The sequence below is a fragment of the Salvelinus sp. IW2-2015 genome, linkage group LG19 (assembly GCF_002910315.2).
Source record: "Salvelinus sp. IW2-2015 linkage group LG19, ASM291031v2, whole genome shotgun sequence".
Classification (NCBI taxonomy): Eukaryota; Metazoa; Chordata; class Actinopteri; order Salmoniformes; family Salmonidae; genus Salvelinus; species Salvelinus sp. IW2-2015.
In genome coordinates, this window is record NC_036859.1 from 10,433,193 (window position 1) to 10,451,848 (window position 18,656).

At 42.5% G+C, this 18,656-nt stretch overlaps 1 protein-coding gene across 1 annotated transcript in view; it reads left to right on the top strand.

Moving 5' to 3' along the window:
* The window catches only part of LOC111979580 (uncharacterized), a 102,574-nt gene that overhangs the window by 32,202 nt on the left and 51,716 nt on the right, over window positions 1-18,656 (top strand). The window contains exons 7-11 of the mRNA XM_070449100.1: window positions 13-119; window positions 277-391; window positions 577-1,635; window positions 16,691-17,026; window positions 17,126-17,247. Of these exons, the coding sequence (XP_070305201.1) occupies window positions 13-119; window positions 277-391; window positions 577-1,635; window positions 16,691-17,026; window positions 17,126-17,247 (1,739 nt within the window). The remainder of the gene's footprint in view (window positions 1-12; window positions 120-276; window positions 392-576; window positions 1,636-16,690; window positions 17,027-17,125; window positions 17,248-18,656) is intronic.

Consider the following 18,656-nt stretch of genomic DNA (forward strand, 5'->3'; position numbering starts at 1 on the left):
AATTTTTTCCAGTTTTTTACCCCATGGCATCAGCAAGATCTTCATATCCAGTCAAGATTGTTTTGAACAAGCAGAGGAATAACTCACAGTGGAGAGATGGAGAGGACTCTCAACCCCTGGTGTGATACATCACCTTTTACAATTACAGAGATCTGACCTCTTGGATCAATTCTGTTATTGGATTTTCAGGAGAATTTACTGCTTTTGTGTGATTCATGAGAATGAAAGTGTTAAATATGGTGTGTCCAGAGTAATAACCTCAGTCCCCTGTTACAGCCTACAGATGTGGAGCAGAGAGTAGAGACTGAACCCATACTGATCAAAGATGAGGAGACAGCAGAGGATGTGTGGAAAACGGATTCTCAGGAAGAGCTCAGGATCACTGGAGAGGGTGGGTGCGACCATAAGGGGTACTGCTCTGTCTATGAAAGACTGTGTGGGTGTGGTGGTATGCGTGTTCGTTGGCGTCAATTCTGCTAAACCTAGGGCACGTACACTCACAGTCAGTTCTAAAGCAGTCATGTCTTCCAACTGTTAAGGGTCTTTTGTAATGTGTATTTTATCCTAAATCTTTAGAGTCTGGTTCCAAGCCTGGGCAACCACCATCCTTTGAGCAACGGCACTTTGAGGACTTCATCCCACAACCCAACATATCTCCTGAAGACTCAGTGGAACATTACCCCAATTCTGATGGTCCAGAGGAACCAGACACACCCCGGCTCACATCTACAGACGTGTTCAGCACAGAGCAGCACGGGCCAGATGAGGACTCACTAGAGCTAGTGATGGTGAAGGATGAGAAAGAGGAGGAGCTGGATCAGACCACGGCCCTGGCAGGACCTGACCAGTTTGTCATGGATGAGACTGATGGGCAGCTGTGGACCTCTGTGGATCCAGGCAGAGACACTGACCCTGATGGCCACCCAATTTTCTCCTTTCATGCGTCAGAAGAGTACTCTCAGAATATCTCAATTTTCCCATCTCACAGTGGGCTGCCATCCCTTCCTACTATGACAGATGATGTATGGCCATCACTTCACTCTAGAGGGAAACCACATGCTAACATGTTCAGTACAGCAGCACACATGAAAAGACATATCAGGACATTGGCTGATGAGACTAGACAACAGATGCCAGAAGGACAGAGCAGTGAGATGCTGAACTCAAATAATGATGGAAATAGTTTAGATCTACAGCCAAGGCAGCATCAGTACAGGGCTTCAGAAGCAACAGTGAGAATGAGTGAGTGCATGACAGGTTCAAACATGGCCACTACCTCCACCTTCTCTGGATACAGCCTGAGTCGCAGTAGTTTTAACATGGTGAAGAGAATGAGGACTCGGTGGAGGTCGGGCGGCACCACTGAGAAGCGTTTCAGAGAGAAACCGCACACCTGCGAACAGTGTGGCAGGAGTTTCACCAAGCAGTGGAACCTCATCAGACATGCTGTGGTCCACAGCGGGGAGAAGCCATACGAGTGCACACAGTGTGGGAAATGCTTCACCCGGCGCTCCAGTATGAAGTCACATCAGAGAACTCACATAGGAGAGAGTCCAGTGTCTCAAAATGTTGTACCCCGATACCCCTTGGATCCACACACAAGTGTTATGTTGTCTCAGACCAGGTGGAACAAATAGGGACATAATTGCATACTTTCTATGTGAAAATGTTGTACAGAAGGTATTTAGAAGGTACAGAGACATTTTACAATATTTTTCTCCCAATTGATTTGTGAAACGCTTTGTCTGTTGATGGCTCTTCACTTTCATTTTAACAACCTATTTACAACTATTAATGTGTTTTTGGCAACAAAATCATAAACATCTTATATTCATTAAAAATTATTTCATGAAAGAGTCCATCTGCTTTTAGATAAATCATTTATAGGATCCTTTTAGTATGTGTTTTGTATAGTTAGACCAACACTAGCTGGGATGTCACTTCTTTCCAAAGGGACAGTCTCATATTAGGTCTAGTTAATAACTTAACTTGATTTCCCAAGTTGTATTTTCACGTTACTCTGCTGCCTTAAAATGTTTAGTTATGTCAACTCAAAACTAGGCAGTGACATATTTGTTTCAGTGTCATAGGCTATACATGCTCATACAGCTTTACATTTTACATCTGCAAACTATGCTTTACTATGTACGTTGTCTAAACTGACACTGCACCGGTACAGGATAAAACTGGTAATCTGAATCAAAGAACATTAGATAGTATAGATCAAGGATGGGCAAGTTTGATGGGGGCCACTAAAAATTTGAATTTATCATGAGGGGCCGCAGGGGCTCGTGTGTCTACTTACCCACATCCATACCCACACATGCAATCAGTGCCAGCCCTAGCCTTTTTGGGGCCTTACGTGCATATATTTTTTCAGTTTTTGGAAGTTGATCCGTGGGCCTACAAAAGGCGAGCCGCCAGTTGCCCATCCCTGCTGTAGATAGCTAAATAGATCAGTTAAATAGATTGATATGATTAGTTTGAGTGATTTACTGTTTCACTGATTTGCCAATCAACAGAGTTGGTAGGTTGCTGCTTCTTGGATGTGCCGGTGCAGTGAAGGTAGGAACAGTCTTACCTCTCTTACTCTTTCTTATTCTTGATTTTACCTCTTAAGTCACCCTGAAACTCGAGAGGAGCAACTGTGATAGGGGTTGGAAGGTAAGGGTCGGGAATGGAGAGGTTGGGTCAGGTTCGGAGGCTTCATGTTCTACAACCAGCCTGCAGTCACAACGTGTGGTTCAATTGACTTCCGCTGCAGTGAGAGCGCCACAGTAGAGCTCGCTAGCTTGTAGTACAAAAAAACTGAAATGAGTTAGCCATGGCTCGTTGGTCAAAGCCTATGGGGAATTTGAATAAACGCCAAAAACACAGGCTTATATTTTTTATTAAATAATGTCAGTCAGTTAACATGATCTTTATGTATTATGAAGCCTTTATGTGTTTCATGTGTTTGTTTTGATGACATTCTGTAAATGCTTCAAAATTCACAAAAACTGAAAAAGATTTTCTCAGCACAAAAAGTATAAGAGCTCCTAAGCCTGTGTTACCACAGACCTTATTTTCGGCGTTTATCCAACCCCCCCCCCCCCCCAAAAAAAACCGTGTCCTCAGACCACGCCACTGAGAGGGAGACTAGGAGTGTTGGGGTGAAAGGGGTGGCCTGTTTATTTCGTGGAAAAAAATACATTAGGGGAAGTGAAGAGAGATGTCTGCTGTACAATGTGAGGGATGCACATTTAGATTTTAAGTGTTCGCATTAAGTGTTGTATTGGTGTACACATATTGAGAAGATGATTTGGCTGTTTTCTTACTTTACAGAGTGCCACAAACACAACACAAAACAGCATGATCCAGCAGAAAGGCTCAAAACACAGCTCAGTATAACACAGTAAAGCAATGCACTTCACAGAGTGAAACAATAAAGCACAATTAAATGCAATGAAGAAAACAAAACAGCGTAGAATATTAATGGGGCTTTGTAAATGTTTATGAAATCCTTATGTCACGTTACCGTTGTTGTTGCCGGTTTTGCATTTTATTTTGTCATTAATACGTGTCAAATATCAGTTTGCAAAATATGCAAAGAAAATATATAGAGTTGGAAGTTTAGATACACCTTAGCCAAATACATTTAAACTCAGTTTTTCACAATTCCTGACATTTAATCAGAGTAAAAAGTCCCTGTCCTAGGTCAGTTAGGATCACCACTTTATTTTAAGAATGTGAAATGTCAGAATAATAGTAGAGAATTATTTATTTCAGCTTTTATTTCTATCATCACATTCCCAGTGGGTCAGAAGTTTACATACACTCAATTAGTATTTGGTAGCTTTGCATTTAAATTGTTTAACTTGGGTCAAATGTTTAGAGTAGCCTTCCACAAGCTTCCCACAATAAGTTGGGTGAATTTTGGCCCTTTCCTCCTGACAGAGCTGGTGTAAGTGAGTCAGGTTTTTAGGCCTCCTTGCTCGCACACGCTTTTTCAGTTCTCCCCACAAATTTTCTATAGGATTGAGGTCAGGGCTTTGTGATGGCCACTCCAATACCTTGACTTTGTTGTCCTTAAGCCATTTTGCCACAACTTTGGAAGTATGCTTGGGGTCATTGTCCATTTGGAAGACCCATTTGTGACCAAGCTTTAACTTCCTGACTTGAGATGCTGCTTCAAAATATCCACATCATTTTCCTCCCTTATGATGCCATCTATTTTGTGAAGTGCACCAGTCCCTCCTGCAGCAAAGCACCCCCACAACATGATCCTGCCACCCCCGTGCTTCACAGTTGGGATGGTGTTCTCCGGCTTGCAAGCCTCCCCCTTTTTCCTCCAAACATAACAATGGTCATTATGGCCAAACAGTTAGATTTTTGTTTCATCAGACCAGAGGACATTTCTCCAAAAAGTACGATCTTTGGCCCCATGTGCAGTTGCAAACCGTAGTCTGGCTTTTTTATGGCGGTTTTGGAGCAGAGGCTTCTTCCTCGCTGAGTGGCCTTTCAGGTTATGTCGATATAGGACTTGTTTTACTGTGGATATAGACACTTTCGTACCTGTTTCCTCCAGCATCTTCACAAGGTCCTTTGCTGTTGTTCTGGGATCGATTTGCACTTTTCGCACCAAAGTACGTTCATCTCTAGGAGACAGAACGCATCTCCTTCCTGAGCGGTATGACGGCTGCGTGGTCCCATGGTGTTAATACTTGTGTACTATTGTTTGTACAGATGAACATGGTACCTTCAGGCGTTTGGAAGTTGCTCCCAATGATGAACCAGATTTGTGGAGGTCTTGGCCAATTTCTTTAGATTTTCCCACAAAATGACGTCCAATCATGTATCTACCATAGCTTTGATTGGACTTATGTCAACATCATTCTTTAAAAATCTTAGCTTGCAAGCTAGCAGTCATCATCATGAATCAAGTCGACAATCTACTGGCAAATCCTTTTCGATCCTTGTCGTATGAAGAAAAATGATGAAGAGCAATTATAGATAAAACGTATTGGTGCTCATCGGCCATTGGACATAAACATTACACAACAAATTGGGAATCACAAATTCAACAATGAGTGGTTTGGAAGGAATCAGTGGCTAACTGCAAGCGTTGCAAAGCAATTACTAGCCTGCTATTCAGTGGAGAGTGTGTGTGGTCCAAGTCTGTGTTTAAGGGTCTTTTTTCCAAGCGTAAAAGGATAAACATTCAACAAAATGGGCCAGAAAAGGTTGAATACCATGGCCATGCTGTCAATCCAGCATTACTTCTGCCGTGTTCAAAATAACTGAAAACTCGGAACTGGGAAACCTCGTACTTCAGTCAGTTCAAGACACCTGGGAACTCTGGTAAAAAAACGAGCTCCGACTGGGAAAATAGGTTTTGAACGGTCATCCAACTCATAATTCCAAGTCAGGCCTCTTTCTAGAGCTCTGACCTGAAGATCACGGACGTCATGATTCAACCTTGTTTTTGTCTTGAAAGAACCATAAATCCAGAAAATGCTAGACTCTGCTGCATAAATTATGTAATATGCCAGGGAGATTTATTGAAATTTTTTATTTGACCTTTATTTAACTAGGCAAGTCAGTTAAGAACAAATTCTTATTTACAATGACGGCCTACCAAAAGGCAAAAGCCCTCCTGCGGGGACGAGGGCTGGGATTAAAAATAAAAATATAGGACAAAACACACATCACGAAAAGAGAGACAACACAACACTACATAAAGAGAGACCTAAGACAACAACATAGCATGGCAGCAACACAACATGACAACAACATGCTAGCAACACAACATGGCAGCAGCACAACATGGTAGCAGCACAAAACATGGTACAAACATTACTGGGCAGAGACAACAGCACAAATGCAAGAAGGTAGAGACAACATTACATCATGCGAAGCAGCCACAACTGTTAGTAAGAGTGTCCATGATTGAGTCTTTGAATGAAGAGATTGAGATAAGACTGTCCAGTTTGAGTGTTTGTTGCAGCTCGTTCCAGTCGCTAGCTGCAGTGAACTGAAAAGACAAACGACCCAGGGATGTGTGTGCTTTGGGGACCTTCAACAGAATGTGACTGGCAGAATGGGTGTTGAATGTGGAGGATGAGGGCTGCAGTAGATATCTCAGATAGGTGGGAGTGAGGCCTAAGAGGATTTTATAAATAAGTATCAACCATTGGGTCTTGCGACGGGTATACAGAGATGAACAGTTTACAGAGGAATATAGAGTGCAGTGATGTGTTCTATAAGGAGCATTGGTGGCAAATCTGATGGCCGAATGGTAAAGAACATCTAGTCGCTCGAGAGCACCCTTACCTGCCGATCTATAAATTACGTATCCGTAATCTAGCATGGGTAGGATGGTCATCTGAATCAGGGTTAGTTTGGCAGCTTAGGTGAAAGAGGAGTGATTACGATAGAGGAAACCAAGTCTAGATTTAACTTTAGCCTGCAGCTTTGATATGTGCTGAGAGAAGGACAGTGTACCATCTAGCCATACTCCCAGGTACTTGTATGAGGTGACTACCTCAAGCTCTAAACCCTCAGAGATAGTAATCACACCTGTGGGGAGAGGGGCACTCTTCTTACCAAACCATATCACATTTGTTTTGGAGGTGTTCAGAACAAGGTTAAGGGCAGAGAAAGCTTGTTGGAAACGAAGAAAGCTTTGTTGTAGAGCGTTTAGCACAAAATCAGGGGAGGGGCCAGCTGAGTACAAGACTGTCTCATCTGCATATAAATGGATGGGAGAGCTTCCTACTGCCTGAGCTATGTTGTTGATGTAAAGAAGAGCATGGGGCCTAGGATCGAGCCTTGGGGTACACCCTTAGTGACAGGCGGTGGCTGAGACAGCAGATGTTTTGACTTTATACACTGCACACTTTGAGAGAAGTAGTTAGCAAACCAGGCCAAAGACCCCTCAGAGATATGTATACTGTAGCTAAGAAATGTATAGTAAGTGTACATTGTGTAGTACGCTGTTATTAGCCCATGTGCCTCACCCTAATAATGTGGTCCCTTTCCCCCTTATAACTTAGCCTACTGTTCTGACTTGGTGGTGCACATGTAGCATATAGCCTGTTTTAGACAAATGTCATAATCAAATTTTGCAAGCACTTTCATTGTACGCTTATATGCCCCCTTTATTTATCCTATGGTTCTGACTTGGTGTACAGGGAGAATACAGTAAGAAAGGCCCATGTTCTGAATTCTGTTGCTGTACATTTCAAAAGTGCTGAATAAATAGTTATATTGACTACGTCCGTCCTAGCTCGCTCATTGTCTTAATCGCAATTACGGATTGCCTCTTATCCGCTTGTCGTCTTCTTATGCCATAGTAATGTAGAAACCACATTTGTTTAAGCAAGTCAGCCATTTTTTTTTAAAGGCAGTAAATGAGGCTGAATTAACTGTTTCGCTACCAGATAGCCGGTGTCTTGTGTAGCAGTGGTAAGGATTCACCCTTATACTGTAATTAATGTATTGTTTAGTGTTGTGTTGTGTATTTGCTTTGCTGGCATGTGTTCCCCCAATTTTTTTTTTTTTGCGCCACCAAGATTTACATGTTAAAATCGCAACTGGTTACAATTGACCAATTCATACAGAAAATACTAATATTAAATACACACATAGTTGACAACAGGGCTGAATGTGAGAAGTTGAGGCAGGAGAAAATAAGAGATGCGGAGACTCCGGAGAAAAGGAGGGAACAATGAGAAGGTGTTTGGCTGTCACCTGTTGGACCACCTGGCTATAACCTGTCAGGAGAGTAAGTCCCAAGTTCCCTCAGTCTGTTAGAATATGTTGTATCTGAATAAGTTAAATATTAGCATCCTGTTGTTCATCCCTGTCAGTTCTGTAGTATTATCATCTTGTCTGCCTCTCAGTTCCTCAGGTGCTGTGAAGCTGCAGTGAATTCATTGAGAAGCATGGGGTTGTAGATGGGATCTACAGGCTATCTGGGGTGTCATCCAACACACAGAAACTAAGGTAAGCGTGTGTGTGTGTTTGTGTCTTGTACGTGTGTGTGTGTGGTCAAGTATAGCAGTGTAATGTGTTTGTTTCCAAACGGGTGAGTTTGACAGTAAGTGGACCCCAGATAAGTAAGTTGAGCAATTTTTTACATTCAGCATCACTACATCAAGGGAAATATAGTATTCTTTCTAACAAAGATATCTACATGCACTGGGTGTACAAAACATTATGAACATCTGCTTTTCCCATGACATAGACTGACCAGGTAAAAGCTATGATCCCTTACTGATGTCACCTGTTAAATAACGTTGAACAATGCAAACACACTGTTTTAACTATCTCTACCTAGTTCATGTCTTTCTCTCTCATGTAGATAAATACACTTGAGAAGGTTTGGAGCCCAAACAATGGCGAGGAATAAGAAGCCATCTTGATAAGGTGACACATCAGGAACTGCAGAGTCCAAAGAAACCAGGGTGAGGGAGAAGGGGCAAAGGGAGAGGAAAATGGGTTTAATTTTGTAGATGTAGCTTGAAAACAGTTGAAACTATTGGAGAAAAACGACACATGGCACAATTTTTTTATCCCAATTTACAAACAGATGGTTCCATCCATGTAATATATGGAAACATTGCAAACATTTACTCTTTCTTTATAAAAGTAGGAGAAATTACTGAATAGGTGAAGGTTTACCTGTAATGGGGAGCTGGTAACTCCTTCAGCACATCCTTGATTTTCACTAGCCTCTCGTCCTGCAGCTGAATCACCACAGCTTCCTAGTGGGAAAGAGGTTGATACAAAAAGCAATATGCCATATTTATGCTGGGTCCCGTTCAGTAGGTATGAAATGGGAGAAAGTATTGACATTTTGAACCTCTACTACCTGAACTCGTCCAATAGAAACACCACTTCTCGTTTTCCATGTCTCCTTTTCGCTCCTACTGAATGGAATTACAGTATCTAAATTACTATCAAGAAATGTACGAAGACAGGTAGGGGAGTGTGGGGTAAGTTGAGCCACCTTTGTTTCTAGGAAAAAATGTATCATCTGATCAAATATTTTGGAAGAGGTTATCATTTCATGGTCTGTAAAGGAAGAAATCACATGGAAAAAGTGGTATATCAAGTTAGGTCCAAAAAACAGATTTTTACCAAGTCAAATGAATGTATTGTGTTAGGTTTCATGATGCTTCATGATGTATCTAAATCAAAGCAGATCATTATTGTGTTCTATACATCAGTTGGGCTCTCTCTAAGCTTCAATATAAGGTCCTAAACCTAGCACAAAAGTGCATCCTTGTAGCTGTGTGGGCTAATAGGCAAAATGTTTGCCTTGGGGTAAGTTGAGCCAATGGTAGAGCCAATGGCAAGTTGAGCAAAGTGTTTTCTTCTTAACATAGGGCCTAGCCTATGTTAAAAGTGTAAAAAAAAGTACAAAGTGTTAAGTCTGTGTCAATAGATGCTTAAAATGATTAAAAGTCAAAAAAGCTATTGTGATTGTGTTGAATTGTGTTTTGGGAATGGTTTTATAAAGGTAGTGGTAATATCTAACTCAGTAAAGATATTTGAAGGCGGCTTAACTTACCTTGTCCCGCAACTCAATTTACCCCATAAGTAAGTTGGCCAGGAGACCACTTTTTTTGGACAAGCTTTTGATTATTTCCAGGGATACATAACATCCAGAAATATACAGTTAGTGTACAAAACATCAGGAGCACCTACCTAATATTGAGTTGCATCTCCTTTTGCCCTCAGGACAGCCTCAACTCATCGGGGCATGGGCTACAAAGTGTCGAAAGTGTTCCACAGGGACAGGTTCCACAGGTTTTGTCAAGTTGGCTGGAATGCCTTTGGGTGGTGTATACACACGGGAAACTGTTGAGCGTGAAAAACCCAGCAGTGTTGCAGTTCTTGACACACTCAAACAGGTGCACCTGGCACCTACTACCATACCCCGTTCAAAGGCACTTAAATATTTTGTCTTGCCCATTCACCCTCTAAATGGTACACAATCTATGTCTCAATTGTCTCAAGGCTTAAAAATCATTATTTAACCTGTCTCCTACCCTTCATCTACACTGATTGAAGATGATTTAACCCTCTGAGGCTGTTTGCAGATTAAAAGACATTGAGGCGTCAGGGTTTAACAGTACAGGAGTCTTTATGGAGGTGAGGGTCCAGTCCATCATGGTGGAATTCATCGTCACCCACGTGCCCCAGCTGTTTCCGTATTCAGATGCATGGTATTTTCCTCCCTAGTCTATGTCTGCCAAAGACAAGGGTCATGTTCATTAGTGCACACTGTAGCAGAAATATGTGAATTACAATGTGAATGATAATATGGTCATATTAGTATGTCACTTATGGTCACTTCCCTAGTATGTCATGGGCCCAAATACTGATCTGTCTTCATCATTGAGCTAGAAATGGACCAGTCTAGTGGTGGAAGAGGTGGCTGGGTAACTGCAGTGACTGTGGAGAGAGGTACGGTAGCTGCACTGCAGTACAATGACACTCACATAACAAGTTGTTATATGAATAATTTATTAACTGGACTGTTATTCTGTGTCCTGTCTCTAGAGTTGGTGGTGTGGGAGAAACATGTGGTTCAACCAGCCACCAAACATCCTGGAGCAGCCGGAATTTTTTAAATGATTTTTTAAATGATAATTTTACCCCCTTTTATCCCCAATTGGTAGTTAGTCTTGTCCCATCGCTGTAACTCCCATATGGACTCGGGAGAGTTGAAGGTCGAGAGCCATGCATCCTCCGAAACACAACCCAGCCAAGCCGCACTGCTTCTTGACACAATGCCCACTTAACCCGGAACCAAGCCGCACCAATGTGTCAGAGGAAACACTACACCTGGCAAACGTGTCAGCGTGCAGGCGCCCGGCCCGCCACAGGAGTTGCTAGAGTGCAATGGGACGAGGACATCCCGGACGTCCATATCCTTCCCTAAACCCGACGACGCTGGGCCAATTGCACGCCACCCCATGTGTCTCCCGGTCGTGGCCGGCTGTGACAGAGCCTGGACTCGAACCAGGATCTCTAGTGGCACAGCTAGCACTGCGATGCAGTGTCTTAGACCACTGCACCACTCGGAAGGCCTGATGATGATGATTTTGATGGATATTCCCTAGACACACAATGACAGGATTAGTGTACTGTGATTCGCCAACAGCACGATCATCTTGGCGTCCCATGAGAGAACTGTCCAAATTTGGGACACAAACATCAAGAAACAGGTGCATGAAATTCTAACTCTTCAGTTTCCACACACTCAACTAATTTTTATCAAGAATGGATGAGTAGTCACAGCAATGCACTGTTTGTGTATGTACAGTGGGGAGAACAAGTATTTGAAACACTGCTGATTTTGCAGGTTTTCCTACTTACAAAGCATGTAGAGGTCTGTAATTTTTTATCATAGGTACTTTTTGGTCTAAACTCCACTCGACGTGTTTGGAGGAAGAAGAAGGATGAGTACAACCCCAAGAACACCATCCCAACCGTGAAGCATGGAGGTGGAAACATCATTCTTTGGGGTTGCTTTTCTGCAAAGGGGACAGGACGACTGCACCGTATTGAGGAGGATGGGGCCATGTATTGCGAGATCTTAGCCAACAACCTCCTTCCCTCAGTAAGAGCATTGATGATGGGTCGTGGCTGGGTCTTCCAGCATGACAACGACCCGAAACACACAGCCAGGGCAACTAAGGAGTGGCTCCGTAAGAAGCATCTCAAGGTCCTGGAGTGGCCTAGCCAGTCTCCAGACCTGAACCCAATATAAAATCTTTGGAGGGAGCTGAAAGTCCGTATTGCCCAGCGACAGCCCCGTAACCTGAAGGATCTGGAGAAGGTCTGTATGGAGGAATGGGCCAAAATCCCTGCTGCGGTGTGTACAAACCTGGTCAAGAACTACAGGAAACGTATGATCTCTGTAATTGCAAACAAAGGTTTCTGTGCCAAATATTAAGTTTTGCTTTTCTGATGTATCAAATACTTATGTCATGCAATAAAATGCAAATTAATTACTTAAAAATCATACAATGTGATTTTCTGGATTTTTGATTTTCTGGACAGTTGAAGTGTACCTATGATAAAAATTACAGACCTCTACATGCTTTGTAAGTAGGAAAACCTGCAAAATCGGCAGTGTATCAAATACTTGTTCTCCCCACTGTATGTATGTCTGAATGTATGCTTACAGTATCTCTCTCTCTATCTCTCTACATGTGTTTGTGTGTGTGGGTACTGCAGTAGTCTTGGAGGTGAACCTGCACTGCTCCAGTGAACTGGTGTGTGGCGATGAACTGAGCCAGCTCTACTTCCTCTCCTGGATAGAAATACCACCCAGTGTACACACAGTCGTTGTATACACACTGCTCCATAACACATGCAATCAAATCAAATCAAATGTATTTATATAGCCCTTCTTACATCATCTGATATCTCAAAGTGCTGTACAGAAACCCAGCCTAAAACCCCAAGCAGCAAGCAATGCAGGTGTAGAAGCACGGTGGCTAGGAAAAATTCCCTAGAAAGGCCAAAACCTAGGAAGAAACCTAGAGAGGAACCAGGCTATGAGGGGTGGCCAATCCTCTTCTGGCTGTGCTTGGTGGAGATTATAACAGAACATGGCCAAGATGTTCAAATGTTCATAAATTACCAGCATGGGTCAAATAATAATCATGAATAATTTTCAGTTGGCTTTTCATAGCCGATCATTAAGAGTTGAAAACAGCAGTTCTGGGACAGGTGGCGGTTCCATAGCCGCAGGCAGAACAGTTGAAACTGGAGCAGCAGCACAGCCAGGTGGACTGGGGACAGCAAGGAGTCATCATGCCAGGTAGTCCTGAGGCATGGTCCTAGGGCTCAGGTCCTCCGAGAGAGAGAAAGAAAGAGAGAATTAGAGAGAGCATACTTAAATTCACACAGGACACTGGATAAGACAGGAGAAGTGCTCCAGATATAACAGACTGACCCTAGCCCCCCGACACAAACTACTGCAGCATAAATACTGGAGGCTGAGACAGGAGGGGTCAGGAGACACTGTGGCCCCATCCGATGATACCCCCGGACAGGGCTAAACAGGAAGGATATAACCCCACCCACTTTGCCAAAGCACAGCCCCCACACCACTAGAGGGATATCTTCAACCACCAATTTACCATCCTGAGACAAGGCCGAGTATAGCCCACAAAGATCTCCGCCACGGCACAACCCAAGGGGGGGCGCCAACCCAGACAGGAAGATCACGTCAGTGACTCAACCCACTCAAGTGACGCACCCCTCCTAGGGACGGCATGAAAGAGCACCAGTAAGCCAGTGACTCAGCCCCTGTAATAGGGAGTAAGTGAATCATAATTCACTTACTCTCACACAGATATATCAGTACCACTGTACTTTTATGCATATTCTTTCATGTAGGCCAATCAACACCACTCATTATGTTCTACACACTATCTGATATGGATACACTTTATATCTAACAACTCTACTTATATATGTGTGTGCCTTAAAAGCCCTAGGAGATGAACCTCTGAATGTAAATCAGCTATAATGCAGGTCTTCACGAGTCATCCCGTATATCCGAGACCCGTTCTATGTAACTACAGGAAGGTTGACCCGAATGGACACGACCATGGCTCTGCATAGCCTATAGCATATTTACTTTACACTAATAAGGTTAATTTATTGACTTAGACAACATATAAAGACATATTCAGTAACCAGAAGAGCAACTTGTCTGATAAACATATATCTTTTTTCACTTAAGTCCAATCGAGTCTGGTCTAGGACAGGTTGGTTGTCGTCTGGTCCGTTCAGGATTGGGTTTGATTGTTCTCGGGTCCGTCCGGGTCCCCCCCCTTTTTTAATGATCAGGTCCGTTCGAGTCCAGGTTCAAAATTTGTAGCATGCAATAGTTCCTTTAAATATATGATGAAATTATGTTTACATGAAACTAGTTTATTGTCTTTGTTCCCTAACTGTGTGTCAAATAAGTTATATTGCTTCATCTATCCTTTATTTTAATTTTATTTTATTTCACCTTTATTTAACCAGGTAGGCTAGTTGAGAACAAGTTCTCATTTACAACTGCGACCTGGCCAAGATAAAGCAAAGCAGTTCGAGACATACTACTACAACACAGAGTTACACATGGAATAAACAAACATACAGTCAATAATACAGTAGAAAAAGTCTATATACAGTGTGTGCAAATGAGTTAAGATTAGGTGAGGAAAGGCAATAAATAGGCCATGGTGGCGAAATAATTACAATATACCAATTAAACACTGGAGTGATTGATGTGCAGAGGATGAATGTGCAAGTAGAGATACAGGGGTGCAAAGAAGCAAGATAAATAAATAAATACAGTAAGGGGATGAGGTAGTTGGATGGGATATTTACAGATGGGCTATGTACAGGTGCAGTGATCTGTGAGCTGCTCTGACAGCTGGTGTTTAAAGCTAGTGAGGGAGATATGAGTCTCCAGCTTCAGTGATTTTTGAGATTCGTTCCAGTCATTGGCAGCAGAGAACTGGAAGGAAAGGCGACCAAAGGGGGAATTGGCTTTGGGGGTGACCCGTGAGATATACCTGCTGGAGTGCGTGCTACGGGTGGGTGCTGCTATGGTGACCAGTGAGCTGAGATAAGGCGGGGCTTTACCTAGCAAAGACTTGTAGATGACCTGAAGCCAGTGGGTTTGGCGACGAGTATGAAGCGAGGGCCAACCAACGAGAGCGTACAGGTCTTTGGTGACAAAACGGATGGCACTGTGATAGACTGCATCCAATTTGTTGAGTAGAGTGTTGGAGGCTATTTTGTAAATGACGTCGCCGAAGTCGAGGATCGGCAGGATGGTCAGTTTTACGAGGGTATGTTTAGCAGCATGAGTGAAGGATGCTTTGTTGCGAAATAGGAAGCCGATTCTAGATCGTGCTCTTATTCTCCATGGACTTTACAGTGTCTCAGAACTTTATTGAGTTTGTGCTACAGGATGCAAATTTCTGTTTGAAAAGCTAGCCTTAGCTTTCCTAACTGCCTGTGTATATTGGTTCCTAATTTCCCTGAAAAGTTGCATATCACGGGGGCTATTCGATGCTAATGCAGTACACCATAGGATGTTTTTGTGCTGGTCAAGGGCAGTCAGGTCTGGAGTGAACTAAGGGCTAAATCTGTTCCTGGTTCTAAATTTTTTGAATTGGGCATGCTTATTTAAGATTGTGAGGAAGGCACTTTTAAAGAGTAACCAGGCATCCTCTACTGATGGGATGAGGTCAATATCCTTCCAGAATACCTGGGCCAGGTCGATTAGAAAGGCCTGCTCGCTGAAGTGTTTTAGGAAGAGTTTGACAGTGATGAGTGGTGGTCGTTTGACCGCAGACCCATTACGGATGCAGGCAATGAAGCAGTGATCGCTGAGATCTTGGTTGAAAACAGCAGAGGTTTATTTGGAGGGCAAGTTGGTTAGGATGATATCTATGAGGGTGCCCGTGTTCACGGATTTGGGGTTGTACCTGGTAGGTTCATTGATAATTTGTGTGAGATTGAGGGCATCAAGCTTAGATTGTAGGATGGCCGGGGTGTTAAGCATGTCCCAGTTTAGGTCACCTAGCAGCACAAGCTCTGAAGATAGATGGAGGGCAATCAATTCATATATGGAGTCCAGGGCACAGCTGGGGGCAGAGGGTGGTCTATAGCAAGCGGCAACGGTTAGACTTTTAAAAGTAGTAGCTCGAATTGTTTGGGTACAGACCTGGATAGTAAGACAGAACTCTGCAGGCTATCTCTGCAGTAGATTGCAACTCCGCCCCCTTTGGCAGTTCTATCTTGTCGGAAAATTTTATAGTTAGGGATGGAAATTTCTGGGGTTTTGGTGGTCTTCCTAAGCCAGGATTCAGACCCGGCTAAAACATCCGTGTTGGCAGAGTGTGCTAAAGCAGTGAAYAAAACAAACTTAGGGAGGAGGCTTCTAATGTTAACATGCATGAAACCAAGGCTTTTACTGTTACAGAAGTCAACAAATGAGAGCACCTGGGAAATAGGAGTGGAGCTAGGCACTGCAGGTCCTGGGTTAACCTCTACATCACCAGAGGAACAGAGGAGGAGTAGTATAAGGGTACGGCTGAAGGCTATTAGAACTGGTCATCTAGTACGTTTGGAACAGAGAGTAAAAGGAGCAGGTTTCAGGGCGCGATGTACAGACAAAGGTATGGTAGGATGTAAGTACATTAGAGGTAAACCTAGGCATTGAGTGATGATGAGAGAGATATTTAATAAATACCATATCACATTTTCAGAATGGTTTTATTAGGTTGTGTCGATGAGAAAGGACATGACAATATTTGATCATATATAAATCATGAGTGTTTGTGAATGGTTGAAGAAAGTGTTTTTGTATTTTACCACAGTGAGTCATAAAAGGCATCTATATCCTTTTATGCATAATAACCATGTGAGCCACTGCATTGCACTGCACTCTTCCTCCCATACATGTAGCCATATCTATTGACTAAAAAGAGACTTTATTCAGATCGTAAAACGTGTTTTTTTGTCAATAACCATGGCTACACTACAGGCAGACTAGAATAGATCCTGGAGAATAGACACTGGTATTTGCCTTGAAGGTGCTAATTCTACCAAATGATTTAGGGCTGTTGCGTTCTCATATTTACGGTAATAGATACCTACGTCACGAGTTGAACGGAAGTACGATTGCAATTGCGCACGCATCTCCCACTTGAAACGTTGCCATTTATCATAATCTACGGATTGTTTATTGCACGTTTTACTTCACACAGAGAATACAAATCTGTAATTTGGCTGGACGAGATGGCAAACTGCAATTTTCAGGCGCAGTTGGTATCCATTATGGAGGTATTAGCTAAAGCAGCTGTAGCAGAAATAAACAAACGTGTTGATGATAGCTGTGCAGTTATACGTTTGGAAATTACCCAAAGCCAGCGAGATATTGATGGACTGAAAAGGAAGTGTCAAATGATGGAGGGCGAGCTGAAGAAGACGCGAGGACGAGTCAGGAGAAAAGGTAGTAGATGTGTTTGTTATTAATGATAAATTGATTGCATATTCAAACCCTTAATGTGTGAATAGCCCTAATATTTGACTGAATACAACTATTTTCCAGCTTTTTACCCCATGGCATCTGAGAAATCTTCATATCCAGTCAAGATTGTTTTGAACAAGCAGAGGAATAGCTCACAGTGGAGAGATGGAGAGATGGCTGTTGAAGAGGACTCTCAACCCCAGGTGTGATGCATCACCTTTTACAATTACAAAGACCTGACCTCTTGGATCAATTCTGTTATTGGAATATTTAAAGTTTTTGTGTGATTCTTTAGTATTGCAATGAAACAGGCAGGGAGTATAGCTCGAACCCTCAACCTTCTGGCCAGAATCCCTGCGAACCAATTGACTGTGCCACAAAAGTATGCTCCAGTGGCAGAGTTGAGATCCGCTTTCATAAACCAGGGTAACTACCAAGGTGCGAATTAGGGGGGAGCCAGGGAGTGCTCAGCTCCCCTGAATAAGATGTTGGCTCCCATAAATGCAACAAAAGTCAAACTTTGTGAGGGTCTCTAAATAATGCTAATTTAACCGTTCTCCTATTTGTTTAAAATGTAGTGGTAAATATGTTTCCCAGTGGTAAATATGTTTCCCAGTGGTAAATATGTTTCCCAGTGGTAAATATGTTTCCCAGTGGTAAATATGTTTCCCAGTGGTAAATATGAGCTCCTTTTATGTATAGATTTTCCTTTGTACTTACTCATTTTTGCCATTTGTTTGCCATGTGTCCTTGATAGATAGCCTTTATTCCAATGCTTTAGATTTATCGGTTGATTTGTCATTGTTTGCTTTTGATAGTCAGCTATTTAGAGCGCACATTGTTTTGTTTTTCAGGTGTGCGTGGGTGTTCTCCGTGCCATCCGTGGCCCGAAGTAGTAGCCCATTTGTTTAGCTTTATTTTCTATCAATATTTGTTTTTTTTCCTGGATGAGCTGATGATGGTCGACTATAGCACTAGACAACTGGCCTACAGCTACACGCCAATGTGCATCCAATCCATCCAAAAAGTAGGCTATATGTTAATGACAGTAGGCCTATAAGGTGACTTTTGGTTTGAAGAGGTTAACGTTTGGTTAGAAGCGTTACATTTTCCAATGGCATAGGCCTACATTATTTGGGATTTGTGTCCCCATTGGGAACTGTTTTCATGGTGAAACATAATGAAATGTTACATTGGCATAGTTACACTTAAAGAGCATTTTCCCAGATCTCCAAGATCCATGATAGGTACAGGGTTTAAGTTCAATATTCTATTTCAATTGTTAGCCTAAATGCTTAATAATGACAATTAACATTGTCATAAATGTCATTAATGTAAGGAATGAAATGTAGTGTTTTATGTCACACGATCTGTGAAGACTCCAAGCATAAATTATGGACAACTCATGAACTAGGGTGTAAAACATGTTTGATTCAACTCATTGCATGATTGTCATTGATTAGGCCTACATTAATTGATGCGTCCTGCTGACAAATGTAACTTTTTTTGTAGCCTGAAAAGTCATGACAGCTGAAATTAGGCTGAAACTGTCACGGGAAAAAAATGTTGGTCACGCTCATGTAGCACATGGGGATGTGTGAAACTTATTCCT